The following is a 22,666-nucleotide window of genomic DNA, read 5'->3' on the forward strand; positions in this document are numbered from 1 at the left end:
TACACATAGGGCTCCATGTTGATCTTTGTTGACATAGGTGGATGATGACTTCTACATCACACGGACCAAAACTATGAAGTGGCCCTTAGCTTCCTGAGTTCACCTCCTCACACTCCTTGTGGATACGGGCTGCCGTTGGACAAGCGAGACATAGTTTGTTGTCAGCAGGACCAGGTTATGATCAGGTGTGCCATTGGGTGCACTGGTTATCACTGTCACCTCACAAAAAGAGGGTTGTAGGTTCCACTGGCCGGTTTGGGCCCTTCTGTGTGGGGTTTGCATGTTCTCCCTGTGTCAGCCTGGGTTTCCTTTGGGCCCTCCCACATCAGTTACATGCAGGTTGTTGTTGAAGTTGTCTGTCGCTTTGTATCAGCCCTTTGATTGACTGGTGATTGGTGATTGACCCGCTGCAACTTTGTAAAGAATAAGTGGATGGATATTTGTGGCTGGACAAGATGAGCTTCAGTTTCAGGGAAAGCAGATCATTAGCTCCCTCTAGTGCCTGCACACATGCAGCATTTGGTTGTCAGCAAGTATCACACTTGTATGTATTTCATCATGCTCCATAGTTTCAATATTTGGTATTAGAAATTATTTGGTATTCGAAATAATTAGTCATAATTAACTTTATGTTTCAAACCTAAAACTCTAGGGGCAAGACTTTGGAATGACATACTAAAACAAAGCTGCACCTATAACAGAAAATAATATTAACGAAACAGCACTAATAGCATTTCATATACATTTTAGGAATTGTTGATAGTTTTACAAATATATTGCACAGTGGTATCAAACATAATTTTTTCATTGTAAGAAAATGTATCTAATTATGTATAAGTATTTTATCACAAAAAAAATCTATATTGTCACCTGCAATCTTTTCAGTTTATTGGATAATAAAAACTTTAACATCATTTTAGTGCGCAAATTATTTGATTATTGAGTTTGTACTCTCACTTTAGTGGCTCACACAACAGCCCAGCAATTTAGTACATACTACAAAAATTTGTTTAATACAGAATGTATAGTGAGGGAACACCTTGACCCTTTGGAAGCTTAAACAAACAAACAACAACAAAAAAAGAAACCAAACACTCACCATGTCCGGTATCCATACTACATACTAATCCCATACAGTACTACATACTAACTGTTGGTGTACTATTAGATGTCCATTAAACTGCATATCACAGCAAGTTCAGCTTCACAAACAAAAGCTAAATGTCATTCTCAAAATGGAGTATATTGGTTTTGTTTTACCTGTTGTGCATTACCTTTCCAATGACAGGTAGTTACAGATTTTAATAGGAGATTATTGTCAGCAGACAACATTCTGTTTTTAACATCTTCAGAAAATAATCTCCATGGAAAAAAAGTCCACTTCTGACTTTTTTATCTGATGAAGTAATAGTAAAAATGACCTCTTTGGTGCTTTGTATGTGTGTATTAGAAAGATTTATCAATAGAGAGAGGTAAGTACTATAAATGAGGGAGAGAAGAAGATTTAACAAGTGTAACAAAAGTTCTTCAGCTGGACTTTAGGTGGCGGCATTGTGGTTCATGGTCAGTAGCATGCTTGTAACAACCACTACTGGTACAGCTGGATAGCAGTTCCTAAGAAAGTGAAGGCATGACCCGCCCTACTCTGCCTTACTCTGCCTCAGATTGATTTACACTGACATTCTTGCCCTACCCCCAACCAATCCCACTTCTCTTGCCCAAACCAAACCCAGGGGTTGGCAACCTTCACTATCATAAGAGCCATTTTTGACCAAAAATAATAAAAGAAATCTGTGTGGAGCTGCAAAAGGTAACATGGCCTATTACATTACATTAACCTGTACTAATAGTCTAAATAAGCATTCAGTAATGTTTTATCACAAGGTGGCTACAACTGTGCAGGGTACTATTTATGATTATTAGGCACTTTAACTAGCTGGCAGTGAAAGCAAACAAATCCATCCAAGCACTACTAAATTCTCTATTTTATTCCAAGACTTATACTTTTTTGGATTTGGCATCCATCAGCTAATCAACTTATAAGACTCAAGACTAGCCAGCAGTATTGAGGTTTGGCAAAATTTTGAGGAAAAGCGGCAGTAAATGTTTTCAGCACATTTAAATTGTTTAAAAGTTAAAACATTTTTATTATAAAGGTTATAAAGGCTTCACATTTTAACAATTGGAGAATGTAATGTAATTTCTTTAGGCCTACCACACTGATAAATGAAAATTAAAATGTTACTGTTGGCCAAGCTAGCCCCTAATGCTATTTTATCTTATTTTTTTATTTTATTTATTTTATTTATTTTTTTTACAAATATCTGATATGCTGATGTATAACAACTTATTTGGGAGACAACCGATATCGATATAGCCACTTTTTTCCCCATCTAATTTTAGTGATCATCAAGTCTCCTTTGTAGTGGAATTAACATCATATTATGCATGCATACTCTTATTATGATGACCCACCACCAGATGGAGACATGAAATACAATGCTTTTCAGTGTATATCATATTCATTCACTATGCAAAATAAAAAAGCATGTTGGCTGATTCTGATCGTTCATTTTAAAGCCGATATTGGGCTTATACCGATGACGTGCTAAAATTATCCTGCATCCCTAATAGATAGATACATAGACAGATGTTCTTTATAGAGCAAAAAGATCTAACTACAGGACGCCTGTTACATGTACAAAAGAGTCAGTGTGCAGACAAGCATTAGGTCAATGTCTCAGCTCCCCTTTACTTAAAAATATACAAACCATGTTGTTGAAATAATCCATTACAAGTAGAAGCTCTTCATTTAAAATCCCACTTAGGCAAACGCAAAGACGTATTACTTAAAGTATCAAAATAAAAGTACTCATTCCTGACAATCGTGATATATTTTTAGTTATCACATTATCAGAATGTTTATATGCATCAGTGCTGAAGTAGCATTTTACTGTTGGATTGTGACTATTTTATCATATTTTACAGATCAGTCCAGTGTCCAACTGAGGGTTCTATTGATTCATGGAAAATAACTAAAGCAACAATAATACATTTTGATCTGATCCATCTGATCCAGCAACAAGAGGGGACAAATGTGCTGCATGTAAGTCTGTATCCCCAAGATAAAGAGAACCCCCCCTAAGTGCTTATCTGTTTTATCTCAGAAAACAGACAAAAACCCACATTGACACTGTGTATATGGGTTGTATGTATGTATGTGATGTGTGTGTTGGGGGGGAGGGGCAAGGGGGGGTTTGCCCTGCTCAGCTGGTTTCTATTGGTTCTAAAGAAAAGACTGGTTACATTGGTCTCACTGGCCACTCCTCACAGAAACCCATTTCACTCAACTTAATCTTGGAGAGGGACTGGTGTTTTCTTTGAGAAAACAACTGTCAAGAGGAGGAAGTGCTCAACTCCGTAAGGTAAAGTGTGCATCTTTCAGGTTTAACTTTTTTACCAGTTTTATATATTATATTTTTGTTACACTTTGTGTTACACATTGCTATATTTTGCTTTTGTTTAAGGTGTTTATGGGAATCTCTGAATTGGTTATTTATGCAGTTGAATCTGTTTTACTTTTATTGCAACCAAGGCAACAAGTAAGCAGGGACACATTAAACCATAAATATAAAATATAAATAAATAAATACCCTCAAGCATTGATTAGTTTTCTCAAGGAAATGTATTTGAACCTTAAAAAATGTATGCAAGTATGCAAGCTGAATTCACCATAGGTTTATCTATCACAAATTCGTGCCCTTGTTTGGTGTTTCTGCATTTGTTGTATCACAGTTATTTGCATCTGGATTTAAAGTACCTTTATTTTATTTTATTTTATTTTATTTTATTTAACAGTTAACTATTAGCTAATTTTCATCTGCAGTCCCTGGGCAGGAAACAGAGAATAATTTTGCTGCTTTTTAGATACTTTTGATTAAAATGGAATACAATTAGACACAGTTACATTTGTGCTAAAGATATCACAGTGAAACTTGCCCCTTGGTATCTCTGACCAGGAGTCCTCAGGCCAACTGAGGCTAAGACCACCATACTGTAGTCAGAGTCCATGCTGTAGGTCCAGGTTCCATTTATGAATTAATCTTTGGATGCCCCATGGGGTGGTAATGTAACTGCAGTGAATGAAGATAAGCACCAGGTTGGGGCAGAATCACTTGTCAGAAAATGTAGTCTTGACATCCTATTTTTTTATGTCATTAGCTGTGCTAGTTGCTTCAGAATTGAAATATTTCCCAGACATCCATGGTTCCCGCAGATGAATCCTACTACCTTTGATGATTTCCTGACTCTTCCTTTGACGCCACCATATTTTACCCACATTTTGGATTATGACCAAATACCTGCAAAACTAATGTCAAGCTGTAGGCCTGCTTTGGTATTAATTAGCTAAAGTTAGCATGCTAACTCACTAAACTTAGATGTGTACATGGTAAACCTTATAGCTGCTTAACATCCACTCATTATCATTGACATTGTGAATGTATCAGCATGCTGACGTTAACATGTAGCCCAACGTGCTGCTGTGTGTAGGTACAGCTTCACAGAGCTTGACTTTAAGTCTTTCATCATGATTTTTGAATGCGGTAAGGGGTGTGTGTGTAGCTTATCTTTGGCCCCGTTATGGTCTCGTATATAGTATGGTGTATGTGATATGCAATTCAGGCAATATGTGTTGACTGAGACATGACAGCAGTGAAAAGAAACCTGAATGATTTAACTGTATTGATACTGTCTGAGAATACTGAATAAATGTCAACATGTATCCCTGTCTAGGTCTCTGTGCTTGATATGACCTAACAGCTTCATGTCATCTTTGACACACTGACATATGCTAATTAAATTCTTACTTTAGGTTAAAATGGACCAAAGACAAAACTCACAGGTGAAACTGAATCCGCTGAACCTTGGGACCAGACCAGGACATACTCAACCCAAACCTAAGGAGAGGGAGCAGTGGGGCAGTAAGATTGAGTTCATCTTGGCAGTGGCCGGGCATATTGTCGGTCTGGGAAACGTGTGGAGGTTTCCATATCTTTGCTACAAAAATGGAGGAGGTAAATCTTTCTTGTTGTTGTGGCCAGGTGTACGTCATGTAAAAACACTGTGTTGTAGCCTGCCTTGCCAGGGATTAAGATGGTGTTCAGTTAATAATTGGCATGTAGGACATTTTGTAAATGCTGTGGTGAAAGAATCCTTCCAACTCTGTCCTTAGCCTCTTGCTATAAAGTGATTAATTTCTTCATTGTTAAGATAATTACACCTTTTTCTTCTGCTGCATAATACATTCATTTATTTTTTTACAAATTATTATGCAGTTTTGTCAGTATTTTAACAGTTTATTTTATTTTTATTTTAAGGGGTTTTCTTCATACCTTATGTTTTGTTTTTGTTCACCTGTGGCATCCCACTCTTCTTCCTGGAGACATCTTTGGGCCAGTACACCAGTCAGGGTGGAATAACATGCTGGAGCAAAATCTGCCCTCTTTTTGAAGGTAAGTCTTCATGGTGTTTGTAACCAGTTTTTGTGGGCGACTGTGGCTCAGAAGGTAGAGCAGGTCATCCACTAGTCGGAAGATCAGCGGTTTGGCTCCTCCGGTACACATGTCAAAGTATCCTTGAGCAAGATATTGCTCCCAATGGCTGTTCAAACAGTGTGTGAGTGTTAAAAAGTGAGCTGCAGGTGGCACCTTGTATGGTAGCCTTAGCCATCAGTGTATGAATGTGTGTGTGTGAATGGGTGAATGTGACTCGTAGTGTAAAAAGTGCTTTGAGTAGTCAGAAGTCCAGAAAGGTACTATTCAAGTGCAGGTCCATTGACCACTTCTGTGTAACTGTTAATGAATATTATTACATATGACCACAATTTGTGTAGCATGGGACGTTGTAACTAGTCTTTAAGACTGGATAAAGTTAAATTTTAAGTATATTTTAGACCATATTGTTATTCTGCATACAATGCTTGTGGTTTTTAATTTATCTCACTGTGTTATGTATTTTATCTTTATTTTTTTATATGTACAATGACTCAAATGACAATGTGAATGCATAGTAAACATAGTCCAGTATTTCCTAAGTCAGGGGTCAGGCCCCTCCAAAGGACCTGCTACAATTTTTTTTTCAAAATGTTGGATTCTTTCAGTTGTTTGGGTCTTGAACAATTATTTTAGTGAAACCATTGGGCAGTTAAGCGGTAAAAGGCCTCTCTGGTGGAATTGCGAACAACTGATAGATGTCTCAAACGTGACAAGGGGCCCGAACTAGGTACTGATTTTTTTGTAAGAGGTCAACATTTAAAAAAAGGTTGGAAACCACAAGTTTAATCTGAAACAATGCACTGTTTTTTAGCAAGTAAAATCTTAATCTGAAAAGTATCTTGTTACCAAAATAAATGTAGTCAACTAAAAAGTTAAATATTTTAATAGGCAGTGGAGTAGAAGTAGAAAGTTAACTTAAATGGATATACCCATAGTACGATCACCTCAGAGCTGTACTTTAGCACAAACATTAATGGTGTTTCTTCATGGTGTCAAAATATCTCTGTCTCTCCACAGGCTTAGGTTATGGAAGCCAAATAGTTGTTTTGTACACTGGGGTGTATTACATCATCATACTGGCGTGGACATTTCTGTACCTGTTTTCATCCTTCAGCTCTGAGCTTCCATGGGCGAGCTGTCACAACAGCTGGAACACAGGTACCGAGATTATATTCTCCTGCTATGACACATAAAACTGTGGCATGTGTTCAATTTGTTAAAACGTTTTACTTTCTCATTCTTTCATGTAAGATGGCTGCTTCGAACACGGTCACAATCAAACATCCTCTCTGTACCTGTATGGAAACAGCACCTCTTCGGTTGTAGAATTTTGGGAGTAAGTAGCACAGATTAATGTATCGAATAAGGGCTGCTGTGTTTGTTGCGGTAAGTTCCTTAATAAACTTTGTTGCAGGAGGAGAATCTTGGGCCTGTCCAGTGGAATTGAGGAAATTGGCAATATTCGCTGGGACCTGGCACTTTGTCTACTACTTGCCTGGACGTTGTGTTACTTCTGTGTCTGGAATGGAGTGAAGACTACAGGGAAGGTACAGTATGATTTTAATGTTAATTTTAAATGTCCAATTTCATGCAAACCCTGCTCTTAAAAGTAACAGAAAAGCTGATGGTTCTGTCTCAGGTGGTCTACTTCACTGCCACATTCCCATATGTAATGCTGGTGGTGCTGCTTGTTCGTGGTCTTACATTACCGGGGGCCAAAGAGGGAATCATGTTCTACCTCTACCCAGATCCATCCCGCCTCGCTGACCCAGAGGTACGACCTTGTTCTGACCTTAACCAAGTGCTTTGAGTGCCTGGATATAACCATAAAAATGAGTTTGCAGCAAGGCAAGCTGCTTTGTGCTTTGTGAGACTGTACTTAATCACAGTGGTGATTTCAGTTAGGCTAAATGCTAATGCTAATACTGTCAGTGCTAACATGCTGATGTTAGCAAGCATTATGTTGACCATGTTCACCATTTAGCATGTTAACATGCAGCCAAGCATGACGAGTCACAGGTGGGTGTAAAAAAAATAAGGGGTTTACTTACCCAAAAATGAACAATACAGTTTGCAACATTTACATTTTCAACTAAATAGAAATTAAATCAGGTTATGCTTACTCAAAGTGGAAACAGATGACTTTTCAGACTCCTTTGTCCATGAACATTTTGATAAACTCAGTATGAACATTCTGCAACATAAGTATGCATCTTCACGAAACATAAACTCAACGTAAACTCCTCTAAATCCCTCAGGTATGGATGGATGCTGGCAGCCAAATTTTCTACTCCTATGGAGTTTGCACAGGTGTTCTGACATCTTTAGGAAGTTACAACAAGTACAGCAACAACTGCTACAGGTTGGCATTTCTTTCTTCTGACTGTACTCAATTCAACTTTTAATTCAGTTCTTACAAAAGTTTGGATTAGAGGTTTACTATTTTTTTTAATATATATTTCCCCTGCAGGGACTGTGTTTACCTGTGCCTGTTAAACAGTTTAACCAGCTTCATTGCTGGCTTTGCCATCTTCTCTGTGCTCGGTTTTATGGCAAAGGAGCAAGGTGTGGATATATCAATGGTGGCTGAATCAGGTATGGAGGGTTAATAATGCTCGACAAAATCACAGAGTGATAATATTTGAATTGATTTAAAAGAATGTGACTTTTTTTTATGTACCTTTGCAGGTCCAGGTTTGGCATTCATTGCTTATCCTCGTGCTGTGGCTCTAATGCCGCTCCCCCAGCTCTGGGCCATCTTCTTCTTCATCATGATCATCTTCTTAGGATTAGATAGTGAGGTAGGACTGCAAATCTGTTTGGAATGTCATTGCAAAATTCAGACAACAATAATATAAATTTGTGGTAATGCAAAATCATATCTTTGATTACCGTAGTTTGTATATCAAGAGGCGCTGGTTACAACCATCTCGGACATGTATCCTGGCTTCTTTCAAAATGATTGTCGCCGTAAACTCCTCCTTCTCGCCATTTCTGTTGGAAGTTTCTTTGTCGGCCTTTTCATGGTCACGGAGGTGAGTGACAAAACACAAAACAACTTTTTTTTAAGGGTTACTTTTACATGAATGCTACATTTTTTAAAAATATATTGTCTGCTTTATATGGTAAATACTTTTATAATAACATGTTGGGCAAACACAGAGTGGACGATACAGTGACAGTCTTGTTTTGACTTTCACTAAAGGATTCAGTGTTTCTCTAAAGAAATAAAGTTTTATATAATTGTATTTCTATGGTTCTCTCCTTTGCAGGGAGGCCTTTATCTCTTCCAGCTGTTTGACTACTACGCCTGCAGCGGGATGACACTCCTGCTGTTTGCTGTTCTTCAGTCTGTCTGTATCGGATGGGTCTATGGTAAGGAGAACTTTTGACCTGGTAAAATGTGCTGGAGCCACTGTTGGTTCCCTCATTATAAACTCAGTTTTTACACCAGTGGTTTCACACCTGAGGGGTCATGAGACAGGATAGGAAAGAAAAAAAATAATCACATAGAACAGGGAACATCACTGGTTTGGTTTACCTCTCATTTTAAAGGCTCATTTATACTCTCTTTATGTACAAAAAAGGATACGCTCATTTCAAATGAAGTAACCGTCACTGACCACATACTGCATCCTTTACTTTGGCATGGATTCATCCACTGTGAGGTAGCAATCTCACACGGACCTCCACTTTTCCTTTGCTTTACCATCCAATTTACATTTAATTCCTGTCCCAGCTGTTCTGTAGTAACTGTCCCTGGGCCCGGGCAAAGTGACATCATATAGATGTTTAAAACTACTGATAAACTCACACAACCTCTCCTCAACAAGTAACACAGTTTTTAAAATGTCTTCACCATGCCTTTCAGTCATGTCTCGCTTAAATTGTTGACTATTGGCCCAGAATTCCTGGTGGTACTGCTCCATTTCTACCTTATCTGTAAAGTCTAAGAAAATGTGCACAAAGACAGATGATATGAACGTAGAGTATGGACAGAAGGCCATGTCTATGTCTGTGTCTTACGTGACGTGTAACAGTGCGTAACCAGCTGTGAGAGCTTTACGTGATGTCCACGTACATGACTAGATAAGATGGGCCAAACTGCTCTGTCACCCCCACTGATGACGCTAGTTAAAGATAGCGGGTAACTCCCACCCCCTCCCTGACCTCAGCAGTTGTCAGTGAGAATAAGTATCTGACATCTCGTGTGTTCAGGGCTCACTCTTTGCACTCAGCTCATTCTTGAGTGTTTGTCGTGAGTTCATCTGCTGATGCTGAATTAAACAAGTTTCTGACTTTATGTGTTTTGTCTAATAGAAATTGCCACCACACTGAAAAACTGTGTGGGGAAACAGTCCAGCACTTTAAAAACAGCATTTATCAATGCACAATTGCAAGAAATTTAGGGATTTTACCCCCTACAATCCATAATATCATCAAAAGATTCAGAGAATCCGGAGAAATCTCTGCATGTAAGGGGCAAGACTGAAAACCAACACTGAATGGCTGTGACCTTTGACCCCTCAGACAACACTGCATTAAAAACTGACATGATTGTATAAGGGATATGACTACATGGGCTCAGGAACATTTTGGAAAACCACTGTCAGTAAATAAAGTTCATCGCTGCATTTACAAATGTCAGTTAAAAGTCCACCATGCGAAGTGACAGTCATATATCAAAAACATCCAGAAACAAAAATGTGATGTGGTATGACGAGTCCACATTTCAAATTGTTTTTGAAAATCATGGACGTAGTGTCCTCTGGGCTAAAGAGGAAAAGGACCATCCAGATTGTTACCAGCACAAAATTCAAAGCCAGCAACTGTGATGGTTTTAGGGTGTGTGTTAGTGCTCATTTCATCATGGGTAACTCACATCTGTGAAGGCACCATGAACGCTGAAAGGTACATAGAGGTTTTGGAGCAACACATGCTGCCATCTCGATGTCATCTCATTCAGGGACGTCCCTGTTTATTCCAGCAAGACAGTGCCAAAACACATTCTGCATGTGTTACAACAGTGTTGTTTAATAGAAGATGAGTATGGGCACTAAATTGGAGACCCCATATTGTTGGGCAGTTGAAATCGTGTATGAAGCAAGAATGGGAAAGAATTTTACTTTCAAAACTTGAACAGTTATTGTTGTCAGTTCCCAAACACATAATAAGTGTTGCTAAAAGGAAAGGTGAGGTAACAGAGTGGAGAACATGCCCTGTCCCAACTTTTTTGAAACATCCAATTCAGAATGAGTGTATATTACAATAAATACAACCAAGTTTAACAGTTTTAACATTAAATATCTCTGTACTGTATTTAATTTCAATGTACGTCAAAATAGATTCAGAAATCACTGTGAATCCATGTTTTTATTTACGTTTTAAACAGCGTCCCAACTTTTTTGGAATCTGGGTTGTATATAACTGAGCATAAATGAGCCTTAAGGGTTCGCTAGCCCACAAGCTTTAGGGTTAGAACCCCTAGTTTAAACCCATATAACTATTGTTTTGAATGCAAGTTTGAGAACTGTGTAAGGCTGAATTTGGAAGAGATGTTTGTAAAACGATCCATATATACTGTAACACTGATGTAACTAATGCTACTTATTATCTTCAGGTGCAGATCGTCAGTATGATAATGTAAAGGACATGATTGGATATCGACCGTGGCCTTTTATGAAATATTGTTGGCAGTACTTCACACCAGCTATCTGTACTGTAAGTACCACTGGAGATGTAGGCATTCCTGCCTTGTTACTTTGTTTATGCTTTATACCAAGCAAGTGTCTTTGACAGCTGCCAAAGGCTTCTGTCCTAAAGGTAGTCCATGTCTAAACCAGATGGAGACCAGGACCATTGATGCTGTGTTGCAACTCAAGGATGTTTAGTGTCATTTTGAATGAAATGTTTCAGGATTTTTTTAATTTATATTTTTTTATCACTAGCTTCTTTCTTTTGAAGAAATATTAAAGAGAATTTTGCTATGTGATCATATGGGCAAATAAACTGTAAAGGTGGAATACGCCATTTCAACTCAAAACCCAAACAAGTACAACCCTTCCATCGGTGCTGGATCAGAAGCTAATACCTCTGATGTTATTTAGGTTTCTGTCATGGTGTGGCTCCGTTCCTCTTGGGCAAGGATGTGGAAAAGGGAGATAGGCTGGCATTGTGTTGTGTTGCTCGGTCCAAGCCACTTTGATGCTGTGTATGAGCACCAGATTGTTTTCAGCACACTCCCATAGCACACATCTAGCGGACCAGGAGGAGATATTTGCTGAGCTTGACGAAAGGTTTATTGGATTAGAATCGCAGACTGCACCTTTATCCTATACCTTTTTTTTACAAGATTTACATTGACAAAAAGTAAAATCAGTAGATAAGAGATTCTCAGTCTTTTCAGGTCAGAAAAGTTGACCATTCTGTGTACTGAAAATGTTCTGAAAATTGAAATATACTGTTAGATTTAGCTAGAAAACAGATTAATTATGTCAGATAGAGCAAGAAAAATGATGATTTGGTGAATAATGGACCTGCAACAGTAAAACAGTTGGTATCACACATCCTTTTCCATTGTATGTTTTCCTTAAACTACTTGAATAACAAAATTGCCAGTGGTGACTTTTCTTATTTGTGTGCAATAAAATGAATAATCATTTTGAGCCCTCTCTTCTTTCTGCCCATGTTTTTCTTTTAGTGCACATTTCTCTTCTCCTTGATCAAATACACCCCGCTCAAATTCAACAACACTTACGAATACCCGTGGTGGGGCTACACCATCGGAGGATTCTTCACTCTCTCTTCAACACTCATGGTTCCTCTGTGGATGCTGTATGCTGTGTGTGTCACTCCAGGAACACTGAGACAGGTATGATCACATGTTGTTACTGCTACAAACAAAAGTAGATCAGACAGTAGAGTTAGTACAGAAACTAAAAACTATTAAGGTATGAATTACCCTCTGAATACCTCACCCTGAACCTGAATACATCAACTCATAGTCAGTCAAATAGCAGCTATCATCATTCTGGGTTGTTTGCATTTCTCTAAACAAATCAGAATCGTCTTGGGCAGCACTAAGCCCAGGATGCAGAGATGGTGCCCTTGCAAAATGGTATAACGCAGGTAGTGGAAAGGGAGGAAATTGCCAGCTGACATATTCAGCCAATTGCAGGCTTGTACCCACAGTCTATATCCAGTGAATCAGACTAACGTACTGTAGACATTAATGTCAGTCTGTCCTTTCTTTCTCCACACAGAGACTGAAAGTTCTGTGCACTCCAGCCAAAGACTTACCCACTGCAACGTTAAGGACAACATCAAACAAAGAAGCATTTCAGACGTTCACAGGCTTGTACACACTGCGCTCGACACAAAGTCCTGATGACAGAACGCACAGAGCTCAGAGATTATCCATCTAAACTACGAGAGAAGTTTTTTTTAAAAAAAATAGTGTTTATTAAATGACCATGGGATGTGTTATTATTGTTACTGGGGAATCAAACAAGAAGTCTGGGAAAAAGTGTTTTATAAAATGGAAAGAAATGTTTCTCCTTTTATCACAAACTGTGTTTTATCAACCATACTTGAGAACTGGGACGAATAATGCTCTACAAAAAGAGCCTTAAAATTGTAATGAAACACATTGATTTCATTTCACTTCTAATCTTGACCTTTGCCAGAAGACACCCTCGTCCCAGACAAGAATTCACAACTTCAAACAATTAAACAATGTGTTAATAGCCTGAAAAAGCTAAAACTAATAGTACATACTGATGACATCGGTGTAAAACTGTACTGCTATAATCATCTTTGTTTTAAAATATATGTTTTTATGAAAATGTTGGCCTTTTAAAGATGTGTCCCAAAATTTTTCAACTCCATCAGATTTCTACAAAAACATAATTTAATCAGGCACAAAAGACATTAGTTATATCATAAAGACTCCTGTCTCGCTTCCTGGTCTCCAAAAAGGCAGGAATGCCCACTTAAAAGTAATCTTTAAATAATCTTTAAATCATATTTCTTACTTAGTTTTGATTTAGAAGGGCTACAGAGTTGACCTGTTGTGGTTGAGACACGTCCAATAACAATTATACAATACATTTATTAAACAAATTGAAAGCTTACCAGTACTTGATTGGCATTAAGAGTACTCTTAGCAACTTTGAAAAATAAAATGGCTAATCACCACAACTGCAGTAAAATTAATGAAAATTAAACTTTTTGTCAACTCCGTAAGTCAAGATGTTTATCTTTTAAAATATATTTTCCCATCCTTATTGAAGAATAAAAATAGAAAACCCCCAAAAAGTAATGTTTTGTCCCAGTTCCCAAGAATGAGTGGCATACAGTATCTACTGTGTTTGTTATAATTTATTGAGTGACAAATGAGTTGTTTAAAAACGTGGTTAATATAAACAATATTACCAAAAACAGTAGTATTCAAAATAAGTAAATACATTAATTTAAACCAAAATATAAAGAGTGTTCAATACACAACTACAGGACACATGACTATAAAAAGGTATCAGGTATAGAGAAAAGAAGGTAGTTAGATGAGTGCCGCACTGTACAGTGCACAGGTGAAATGTAGTTAGTATCAGACCACACCTGGGTGCCTTCAACGTCTGAAACTGAGGGAAGCTTGGTATGCAGGCTGTAATTCAACACACTGCATGTTCTGAGCTTTTCTCATTTAAATTACAGAGTAATATAAAGCGTCAGTGTTCAGCTGTTTTACACTTTGATTGCAGTGTTCACATTGTGTGGGCTGAAACATGAAACTTGTGTTGAAACAATTGTGACGACAAAGTCAGTTACGTACAGATAAAAAAACAGCACCAGGTGCTTAAGTAGTGATAAGTACATTGAAAGCAATACTTTGCTTGAGGAACTGTTCTGTGTGTTTTGTTTTTACTATAAACCACACAGAGTTTACTGCTTATACACTCTCAGCGGTGTAAATAATAACCAAAATAACTACAAATTTGGAGAAACTTGTTAGTCTAAAAATCATTTTCTGACACTACTGGCTCCCAATTTCCCATTTTCCAGGTGTAGCATGGAGAAAATTTAACATGTCATATTTTACATTACACATTGTCAAATCCACTTAACAAAGACTATTAACAAAAACAAAAATAAACTGGGTTTATTACGTATTTACTTAATTGGGTGGTAAATAGACTGGGGATAGTTGTATATTAGTTCTAAAAAAATTTTGTTCTACCTTCTACCTACTCCTTTTTGGAAGCTGTTACCTTTTTTTATTTGGGTTCGAAATAAAGTCATTCATTCATTCATTCATTCATTCATTCATAAGAAAACAGAACAAATGACTCACATTACAGTGTTGTTAAACTGACAAACAGTGTGTCTTTTATAACGTCACATGGACACCTGATTTCCTGTTCAGCTGTTTCTACCTGTAGGTTTACTTAACTAACTCATTTAGTTATTTTAAATATTTAAAAAATAAAATAATAATAAAAATCAGCCATGAGTACAGTCTGATCCCAGGATACATCTCTTCTCCCAGACTTCTTGTTCATTCTCCCCCTGATACCCCAGGCACTCCATATTTCAGTTTTTCTACAGTGTAATTTGCCTAAAACCTATTATTTTTCTTGCCCAAATGTGATTTTTATAAAGTATATTGTGATTTGTAATTAAATTATATCACAACTATTTTATGACTTAATCAGCATTTTTCATCATTTCTTACCTGCTTACTCTGTAACATTATAACTGTACCTTGTAAGTAACACATGAAACAGTATCTGTCCCCTATCATAGAGGTCATCACCTGTTCCAGGGTTTGGCCACTGGGGGGCGCTGCAGGTTTGTGTTTTAAAAGTCCTGCTTCAAAAAACAACGTATTTCCTGCTGCAATATGGTCTCCAACCTCTGCTCTGTAGCTGCAGGAGTATTTTCATTCACTTATGCAATGTGTCACCTTAAAGTTTCCCTCCTGCCTGTAAATACTGAGAGTGTTGTAGCCTAATATGATTTATTTGCGTAGTCTAACTGCAAAGTTATACAAAATACAACTTCCACCAGTCCCCCTTGTGTGGTCTTTAAAGTGCAGTGGTGTGCTGTTAAATACTGTATGTTTGATTTACAATAAATATTGTCAGTGTACAGCCAGGTCTCAGATCAGGTGCTGCTGCTTTAGTCTTGTGGATGTTGACAGCAGGACATCTGCTGGCTGAACCCTCACATTACAAGAGGAGGGAGCAGGAAGCTGCAGCTATGGTTTTTTGATTCTTGAGTGTTGAAAGGTGATCACAAACACAAATGGTGTGTTAAAACATTAATAAAACACTGATTAAAAAGCAACTCTGTTTTGAAAAACCTTGCATACATGAAGCTGTAAATGAAGATTCATAACACCAGCAGAAACACCTGCTACATAATTTAATTTAATTCGTTTACTTTTTTTTTATCAGGGACCATGTACAGAGAACATTGGACTCAACAGAGTAAAGATGCACTGCACCGGATTATAGCTTTTTAGCTAGTTTCCATCTGCAGTCCCTGAGGCAGGCAAAAGAAGAAATAACGAGAAAAATTAAAATATCACAAAGAGACATATAAAAAGACAGACTGAAACGGTACAAGAAAATAGAGTGCATTGAAATCTATGGGACAACGCACACACAGCGTCTGAAGTGCGAGTGCTCACAGTTCCAGAAAACAGTCATATATGTCATAGATTATTTATTCAACCCCAGACTGGTTTTGGTCACGCAGACAACATAATACCACTACAATATAACATTCACAAACATTCTTTATTGCACAGCCAAACTTTAAACATTATGTGGAAAAACATTCAAATATCACAAACCTATGGAGCATCATTAACTTGTCATTTAACAGGGTGGATTTAACTAAACTGCTTTCTCTAATGAATCAGGAGTAAACCAATAATAGAACAGCATGAATACATGTGTTTATGATTATTGGCAGTAATGCTGTTACCTGTTACATGAAACTGTCTCAACTGTCTGTTGAGTTTTTAATGTTGTATGTATGGTATGGACTGGGTGAAGCTGTTACACCAACATTCAACTTGCTAATGTTGAAGCATGCTGAGTTGTATATAATGAACCACCAGAGGGCGCTTTAGCAGCAAATGCAGTCAGTTATGGTAAATGGTTGCTTTCCAGCAGGGACCCACATCAGTATAACCTAATGTTTAACCACATTATCTTTTACAGTGCCAGTGTTACCTGTCATTGTCCTGCTGTTAAATACTGTTCTTCACACTTGTTTTCCTAATGTATAAACAAATAAAAGTAGTTCATGTGCTGTTTGAAATCCTCACTTATGACCTACTTCATGCTCAGATATTGCGGTGAATGTAAGATGAATGTGATGACGTGGTTTTGTAACTGCAGCTGCAATTTATCCTCAACTTTAGAGATCTGTTTGTCATCTGTGCCCTTTCTCTTTTTCTTCTTCTTCCCTGTCTTTCTCTGTATTATTATTCACTGTCTTGTTTTTGATTTACACATTTTATTTTCTAGTGGAAAAGATTAAAATGTGACACATAACATTCAAATAAGACTTGACTCCAAAACATAGCAATGAGTTATAACTGCAGGATCAAAACACGTCACTGCAGGTGATTCTTCTTAAATTACAGCCATTATCATCTTTATGAATTGTTCTATAAATGTTGCAGGTATCTCCATAACACTGTCAGAACTTAAGGAAAGGGCAGCACTGTATATTTAATGTGCAATAAATATGCTACAGCACATGTGGATGCTCATGTGCTAAAGCTCATGTACCTCGCAGTGCTGCTTCCTCAGTCTGCTGAAAGGTGACACCTGCTGGCGAAACTGTCACATTACACAGACAGTGGATGTGGGGCTTGTGCTTTGGTTTAATAGTTTATCCATGCACGTTGGGTGGAACAATATTAGAAAAGCCTTAAATTAAACAACATCACAAGCGACCCTCTTATGGTACAGTGATGTTGTACTAACACTGTTTCAACAGCCATAACAAAAAATTACTCAACTTTGTCCTTAAATTTATTTAATGATTTTAATCTTAAACATTAAAACTTGCACACATGGATGACATTGCACCTATATACATAATATTTTTATATTTATCGACAAAACATTTTAATTGAGTAAGTGCACTTTAGTTTTTTTGGCCCCAAATAGTTCAGTGTGTTCACTGTTAGATCTTTTGGTGTTTTGATTATTTACTTTGAATTGATTTAGAAATAACGAGCACCGTTTTGACAGTAGAAAGAGCTCATCAGGAGCTTTCATTTGATATGTACAAATTATTTTGACCCCAAATATTACTAATGCCCCTCTGGTTCTCTCTCCTCATACTGCAGGGCTTTTGCATGAGATTGCATTAATTCTAGTGTGGGATACTCTGTATGTACAGTCTACAGGTGTACCTAATAAATTAGCAAGTGAGCATGCACAACTGTTTAATGAGACTGAACTGTGCTGAGCAGTATAAAACACACCACCAGAGGGCGCTTTGATGCTCCTGTCACCTCCCATTTGATTTATAGAGCACGGTAACGACATGATTATTATGATAATAGCATGGATGATAATCAGATACATATTGTCTCCATGTAATAATGCAGATATTGACCTTGTATAAATACTTAGTCATGGTTAAAACATTACGCCTGACAGACCAGTCAGAACATTACATTTTTATTCAAATGTATCACAGTGGGAAATAAATTGCTCTATTAATGTTGGAGATTTCCTGATCACATTATCAGAACTTTGGGACGTGAGACGCTATGGAAATGTTTTTAAAGAGTACAGTTTGTTAGATTTAAGATGGAAGGGTTGTAATATGCATATGTCGGTGGGAGAGGAGGAGACAGCATTAGATGTTAATCTTTTGGTGCACACGAGTGTCTGAGCTACCCTGGAGAGCAGAGATTAGACAGAGCACTGATCTGGAGTCTATGACAGCAGGGCCTGAGAGAAAGTGTTCACTTAGCCTATTTTGTGTTTATCTCATTGCAACATAGTGACCTAGCAGAATACTTTAACAGGAAGGTCATCCTGATTTTACTCAGGAATACTCAGACACAGTTTTCTTCAAGAACACTATAGTGCATCTTAATATTTTCAATAAAGACTCAGAAGGAAACAGCTTGTGATCTTTCAGCCTCTTATGTTAGGACACTTCTTACTGTTATGTGAAGGAGAAACAGCAACAGCCAACAAACCAAACAATCAATATTAACTATCAAAACAGTTGCGTATTATTCATAGATGGATTACTGAATGGGCCCACCAGTCACAGGCCCAGGGGCTCCCTGACCTACACTTGCAGAATGTCACTCAAATGAACACATATAAACCAGGAAGACACTTAAAATGACCACAAAGAGATGCAAAGGATCTGCAAAGAAACACAAAATGACCACAAACAAACCCAAAATTACTTCAAAGAGACCCAAACTTTGACAAAAACACACAAAATAACCACATGGAGACACAAAATGTGAATGTGAATTTAGGGCATTGCTGCAAAAGAGCTTAATTCTCAGTCTGTTTCCCCTGAATAAACAGTGGTTGGTGATGATAGTGGTGATGAAAATGACACAAAGCCACAAAAAATGCATAACAACTACAAAAAGACACAAAACACCCCAAAGTCTGTGTGTCTTGCTCCTATGTAGGAGAACAGATGGGTTCCTTTGCATATCTGTGTCAGTTGATGAGATGGGTGTACTATCAGGTAGATATGAGGAAGTGGGTATACTCTCCTATAAGTGTTTTTTTGGCTGATAGTTGGGTACATTGTAAGCAGGTACCCTCCACTGCACCACTGATCATTTGTTCCATGCAGTGAGTGCGCTCTGTAACATCTTTGTGCGTCCTTTGATTGACACTATTACGGTGCAAAGTCTTCTTGATCAGTTATATAATGTGTTTTCCTGACCTACTAACAGATTAGCCACAATTCCTGTTTGTCACAGCCACAGCACTTCCTGTTACACTTTCAACACACCTCATCTCCACGGGAGTGTGTTAAGCACTTGGATAGCTGCGAAGTGCAAAGCTAATCCCAATTAAGTGTTGTGAACATGTGACTTTACGCTTTTGATCTAAGCTTCAGACTTCTCACCTGCGTCAGGCTTATGAGTATCTCCGAGCTTCTATATCAATCTCATTTAGGGCTCAGCTCTCACATCCTCGTTGTACCAGATGGTCCACATAAGCAAATCGCCACTCTGATCCCTTTTTAACCCCGTAATACATACTGTATGGATATATTTGTAGTTTTTATTATTGCAAAGAAGTGTGATCTCTGGTTGCTGCTGGTTTGATTGTTGAGGGGTGAGATTTTCCCTTAAAAAGCCCCTAAAAGAAACACAGCACAGGGCCCCCTGGTGGTGTGGGGGCCTGTTGCAGTTGCTTTTAATGCCAATAGAAACAAATGTTCCTGATGCAAATACAACTGTACTGAGAACATTTTAACTGAATCACATCATCAGCTTCAGTCAAATTGGACGTTGCAGGTTAAATGTAATGCACAAAATAAAACATTGTCATTATTTAGTGTGAGAACCCCTCTCGCCTCACAGCAAGAGGGGTTCTAGGTTCGAATCCACCGGCCGGCTGGGGCTCTTTTGCGTGTTTGCATTTTCTCCTCGTGCCAGTGTGGGTTTTTTTTCCGGGTACACCGGCTTCCTCCCACAGTCCAAACACATGCAGGTTAATTGGTGACTCTAACTTGCCCATAGGCGTGAATGTGAGTGTGAATGGTTGTCTGTCTCTATGTGTCAGCCCTGTGATAGTCTGGTGACCTGTCCAGGGTGTACCCCGCCTCTCGCCCAATGTCAGCTGGGATAGGCTCCAGCACCCTGCGACCTTTTATCTAGACAAGCGTTTACAGAAAATAGATGAATGAATAATATGAGAAAGTCAAACAAACATGCATTCACAATGTGTACAATGGATACTGTTTATCTCAAGATCTGTCATAATCTGGAGGTCTCGGTCTCGTCTCGGACCTCTCTGTGAACAAGGAGGACTTGGAATTTCATTTCAAGACTTGAAATTTTGTATGGAGGATTTATACTTGCAACAGAGTACTTCTACACTGTGGTATTGCTGCGTTTACTCAAGTAAAAGCCTTGGGCCCCGTTTATACGACAACAATTTCAACTGAAAACGGTAAACTTTAGTTGCGTTTTGGCCGATCGTTTACACGACAACGCCGTTTTGGGTGCCTGAAAACACAATGATTTGAAAACAGGTTCCAGAGTGCAACGTTTTGGTAACGGCAGCGTCTCTGTTGTCATGTAAACTTGCAATATGCAGTTCCTCTGAATACGGACTTTTCGCACATGCACATTACGGTTCCAGTCACTAGGCATGCCGACCGTCACAACAACAATGCCGAGCTCTGTTTGTGCTGCTCGCCCTGTTGATTTGAAGTGAAGTGTAGATCTGTTACTGTAGCAACTCCACCTCGTCGTCCATCCAGACAAAGTTATCTGTGCATGCTTTCGCCATTGTGTCTTCGTTGTTTTGGTTTGTAATCACGGCGTTGTAGAGGAAGGCGCTTCAGCACAGGCGCACCCATTGGCCTGGCGTGCATACTACAGCGTTTCCAGTAGATTTTGCGGCTCGGTGTGAACAGGGATCGTTTCAATAACATTGTCATGTAAATGCAGAAGTTTTTTAAAACGCAAAGGACAGACTTTTCCATTTTTACTGAAATCGTTGTCGTATAAACGGCCCCTTGAGTGCTTCCTCTGCCCTTGACAGAGAAAAACACAATTCAGGTTGTTTTCAGTATGTGTAATGACATTAATTAGACGAGCATGCTCTGAATCACAGACAGAGTAGCTAACATTTCACTTTGTTGTATCATGATGATGTCATATCGGCCTCTGTATTGCCCCCTAAAAAGTAAAACATCATAAATTAAAAAAATATAGATGAAGAGTATGTCTAAATACCTTTGACCTTAAGTCTGAGTCTGCAGAGACAACCTGAGGTCTTTGACCTGTGAAGCAGTGTGTAGCTGCTGTAATCACTCTTGAAGGCGACGTGAATTAAAGGAGACAGGTGTCACCTCTAACGTGCGGCCTGATTTCCAGACAACCTGTTCAATGCCTCTGACTTGCGTACGAGGTGTGAATCCAATTTGTGAGGATTGGAGATTAGAAAGGGACAAACCCCTCCGGTTTAACAGCTTGCTAGTGACAATTTTTGGATGCTAAGCAGATAAACACAAGCTCCTTGGTCTGGAAATCCCACTTATGGGAATTGGCATACTTATGAAAGCTGTGTGACAGATGGTTTCCTGTTTGTACATCCAGGACATTACCATACATGGTTGTAATATCATCAGATCACATCTAGTGTCAAGAGTTTGAATGTTTGATTACAAGACAAACAATTTGTTTATTTCAGTGACTTTAAACTCATCAACCCAAACCAGCAGTTCACGGGCCAAAGTGGATACTCTCCACTATATCTGTCTAAGTTCTATATATGCAGATTAGTTATCAATGTGTGACACAGCTTTTATTACAGGGTTCCTACAGCATAAGACAAGTTAGAATTAAGAACTTTTATGACGGTTTTAATGCCACGTGGAATTTATTTTAAGACCAATTTCACAATATTCAAATATTTTTTATTTTATTATATTTTATTTTTTATTTTTGTCTTGAAGGTAAAACAGAACTGGGAAATACCTGCCGTTTATCAGCAGTTTATCTTGCAATTTCGTGTTTGTTGCTCTGCATGTAGGATTTTACTTCCTTGATTCCCATTGTGCCAAGTTTGCAAAATTTTTGCATAAAATACACCGAGCATTTAATGCAATGTCCTGTGCAGATATTGTACTGTTTCCACTACTTCCCAGATCTTAGCATGTTTAAGACTTTTGAGAGATGGCATTAAGACCAATAAAGGCCTTATTTTTAGATGAATGAATACAATGACTTTAAAGACTTTTTAAGGATCTGCAGAAACCCTATATTCAATAATGTTAAAAAAAAATAAACCAAACGTCACATAAATTTATTCATCTTTTAATTCGGCATAGTCTCAAAGAGTCATTTTATATCAGGGAGC

General features: G+C 38.1%; 1 protein-coding gene across 2 annotated transcripts; it reads left to right on the forward strand.

Moving 5' to 3' along the window:
• Positions 1-3,326: 3,326 nt before the first annotated feature.
• On the forward strand, positions 3,327-16,485 carry LOC126386502 (sodium- and chloride-dependent GABA transporter 2-like). Of its 2 annotated transcripts, none has more exons than XM_050038895.1 (16): positions 3,327-3,425; positions 4,222-4,396; positions 4,874-5,075; positions 5,444-5,513; positions 6,573-6,713; positions 6,807-6,891; positions 6,970-7,102; positions 7,195-7,329; positions 7,814-7,917; positions 8,026-8,150; positions 8,244-8,356; positions 8,453-8,590; positions 8,828-8,930; positions 11,176-11,276; positions 12,256-12,426; positions 12,818-16,485. In XM_050038895.1, exons 3-16 carry the CDS (start codon positions 5,067-5,069, stop codon positions 12,977-12,979), a joined length of 1,590 nt encoding a protein of 529 aa, XP_049894852.1. In that variant the 5' UTR covers positions 3,327-3,425; positions 4,222-4,396; positions 4,874-5,066; the 3' UTR covers positions 12,980-16,485. The 2 variants fall into 2 exon arrangements, with proteins under 2 accessions (XP_049894852.1, XP_049894851.1); XM_050038894.1 differs by having other exon boundaries at positions 5,379-5,513; positions 12,818-16,484.
• The last annotated feature ends 6,181 nt before the right edge of the window (positions 16,486-22,666 follow it).

This window comes from Epinephelus moara, chromosome 24 (genome assembly GCF_006386435.1).
Source record: "Epinephelus moara isolate mb chromosome 24, YSFRI_EMoa_1.0, whole genome shotgun sequence".
In the NCBI taxonomy this organism is placed as follows: Eukaryota; Metazoa; Chordata; class Actinopteri; order Perciformes; family Serranidae; genus Epinephelus; species Epinephelus moara.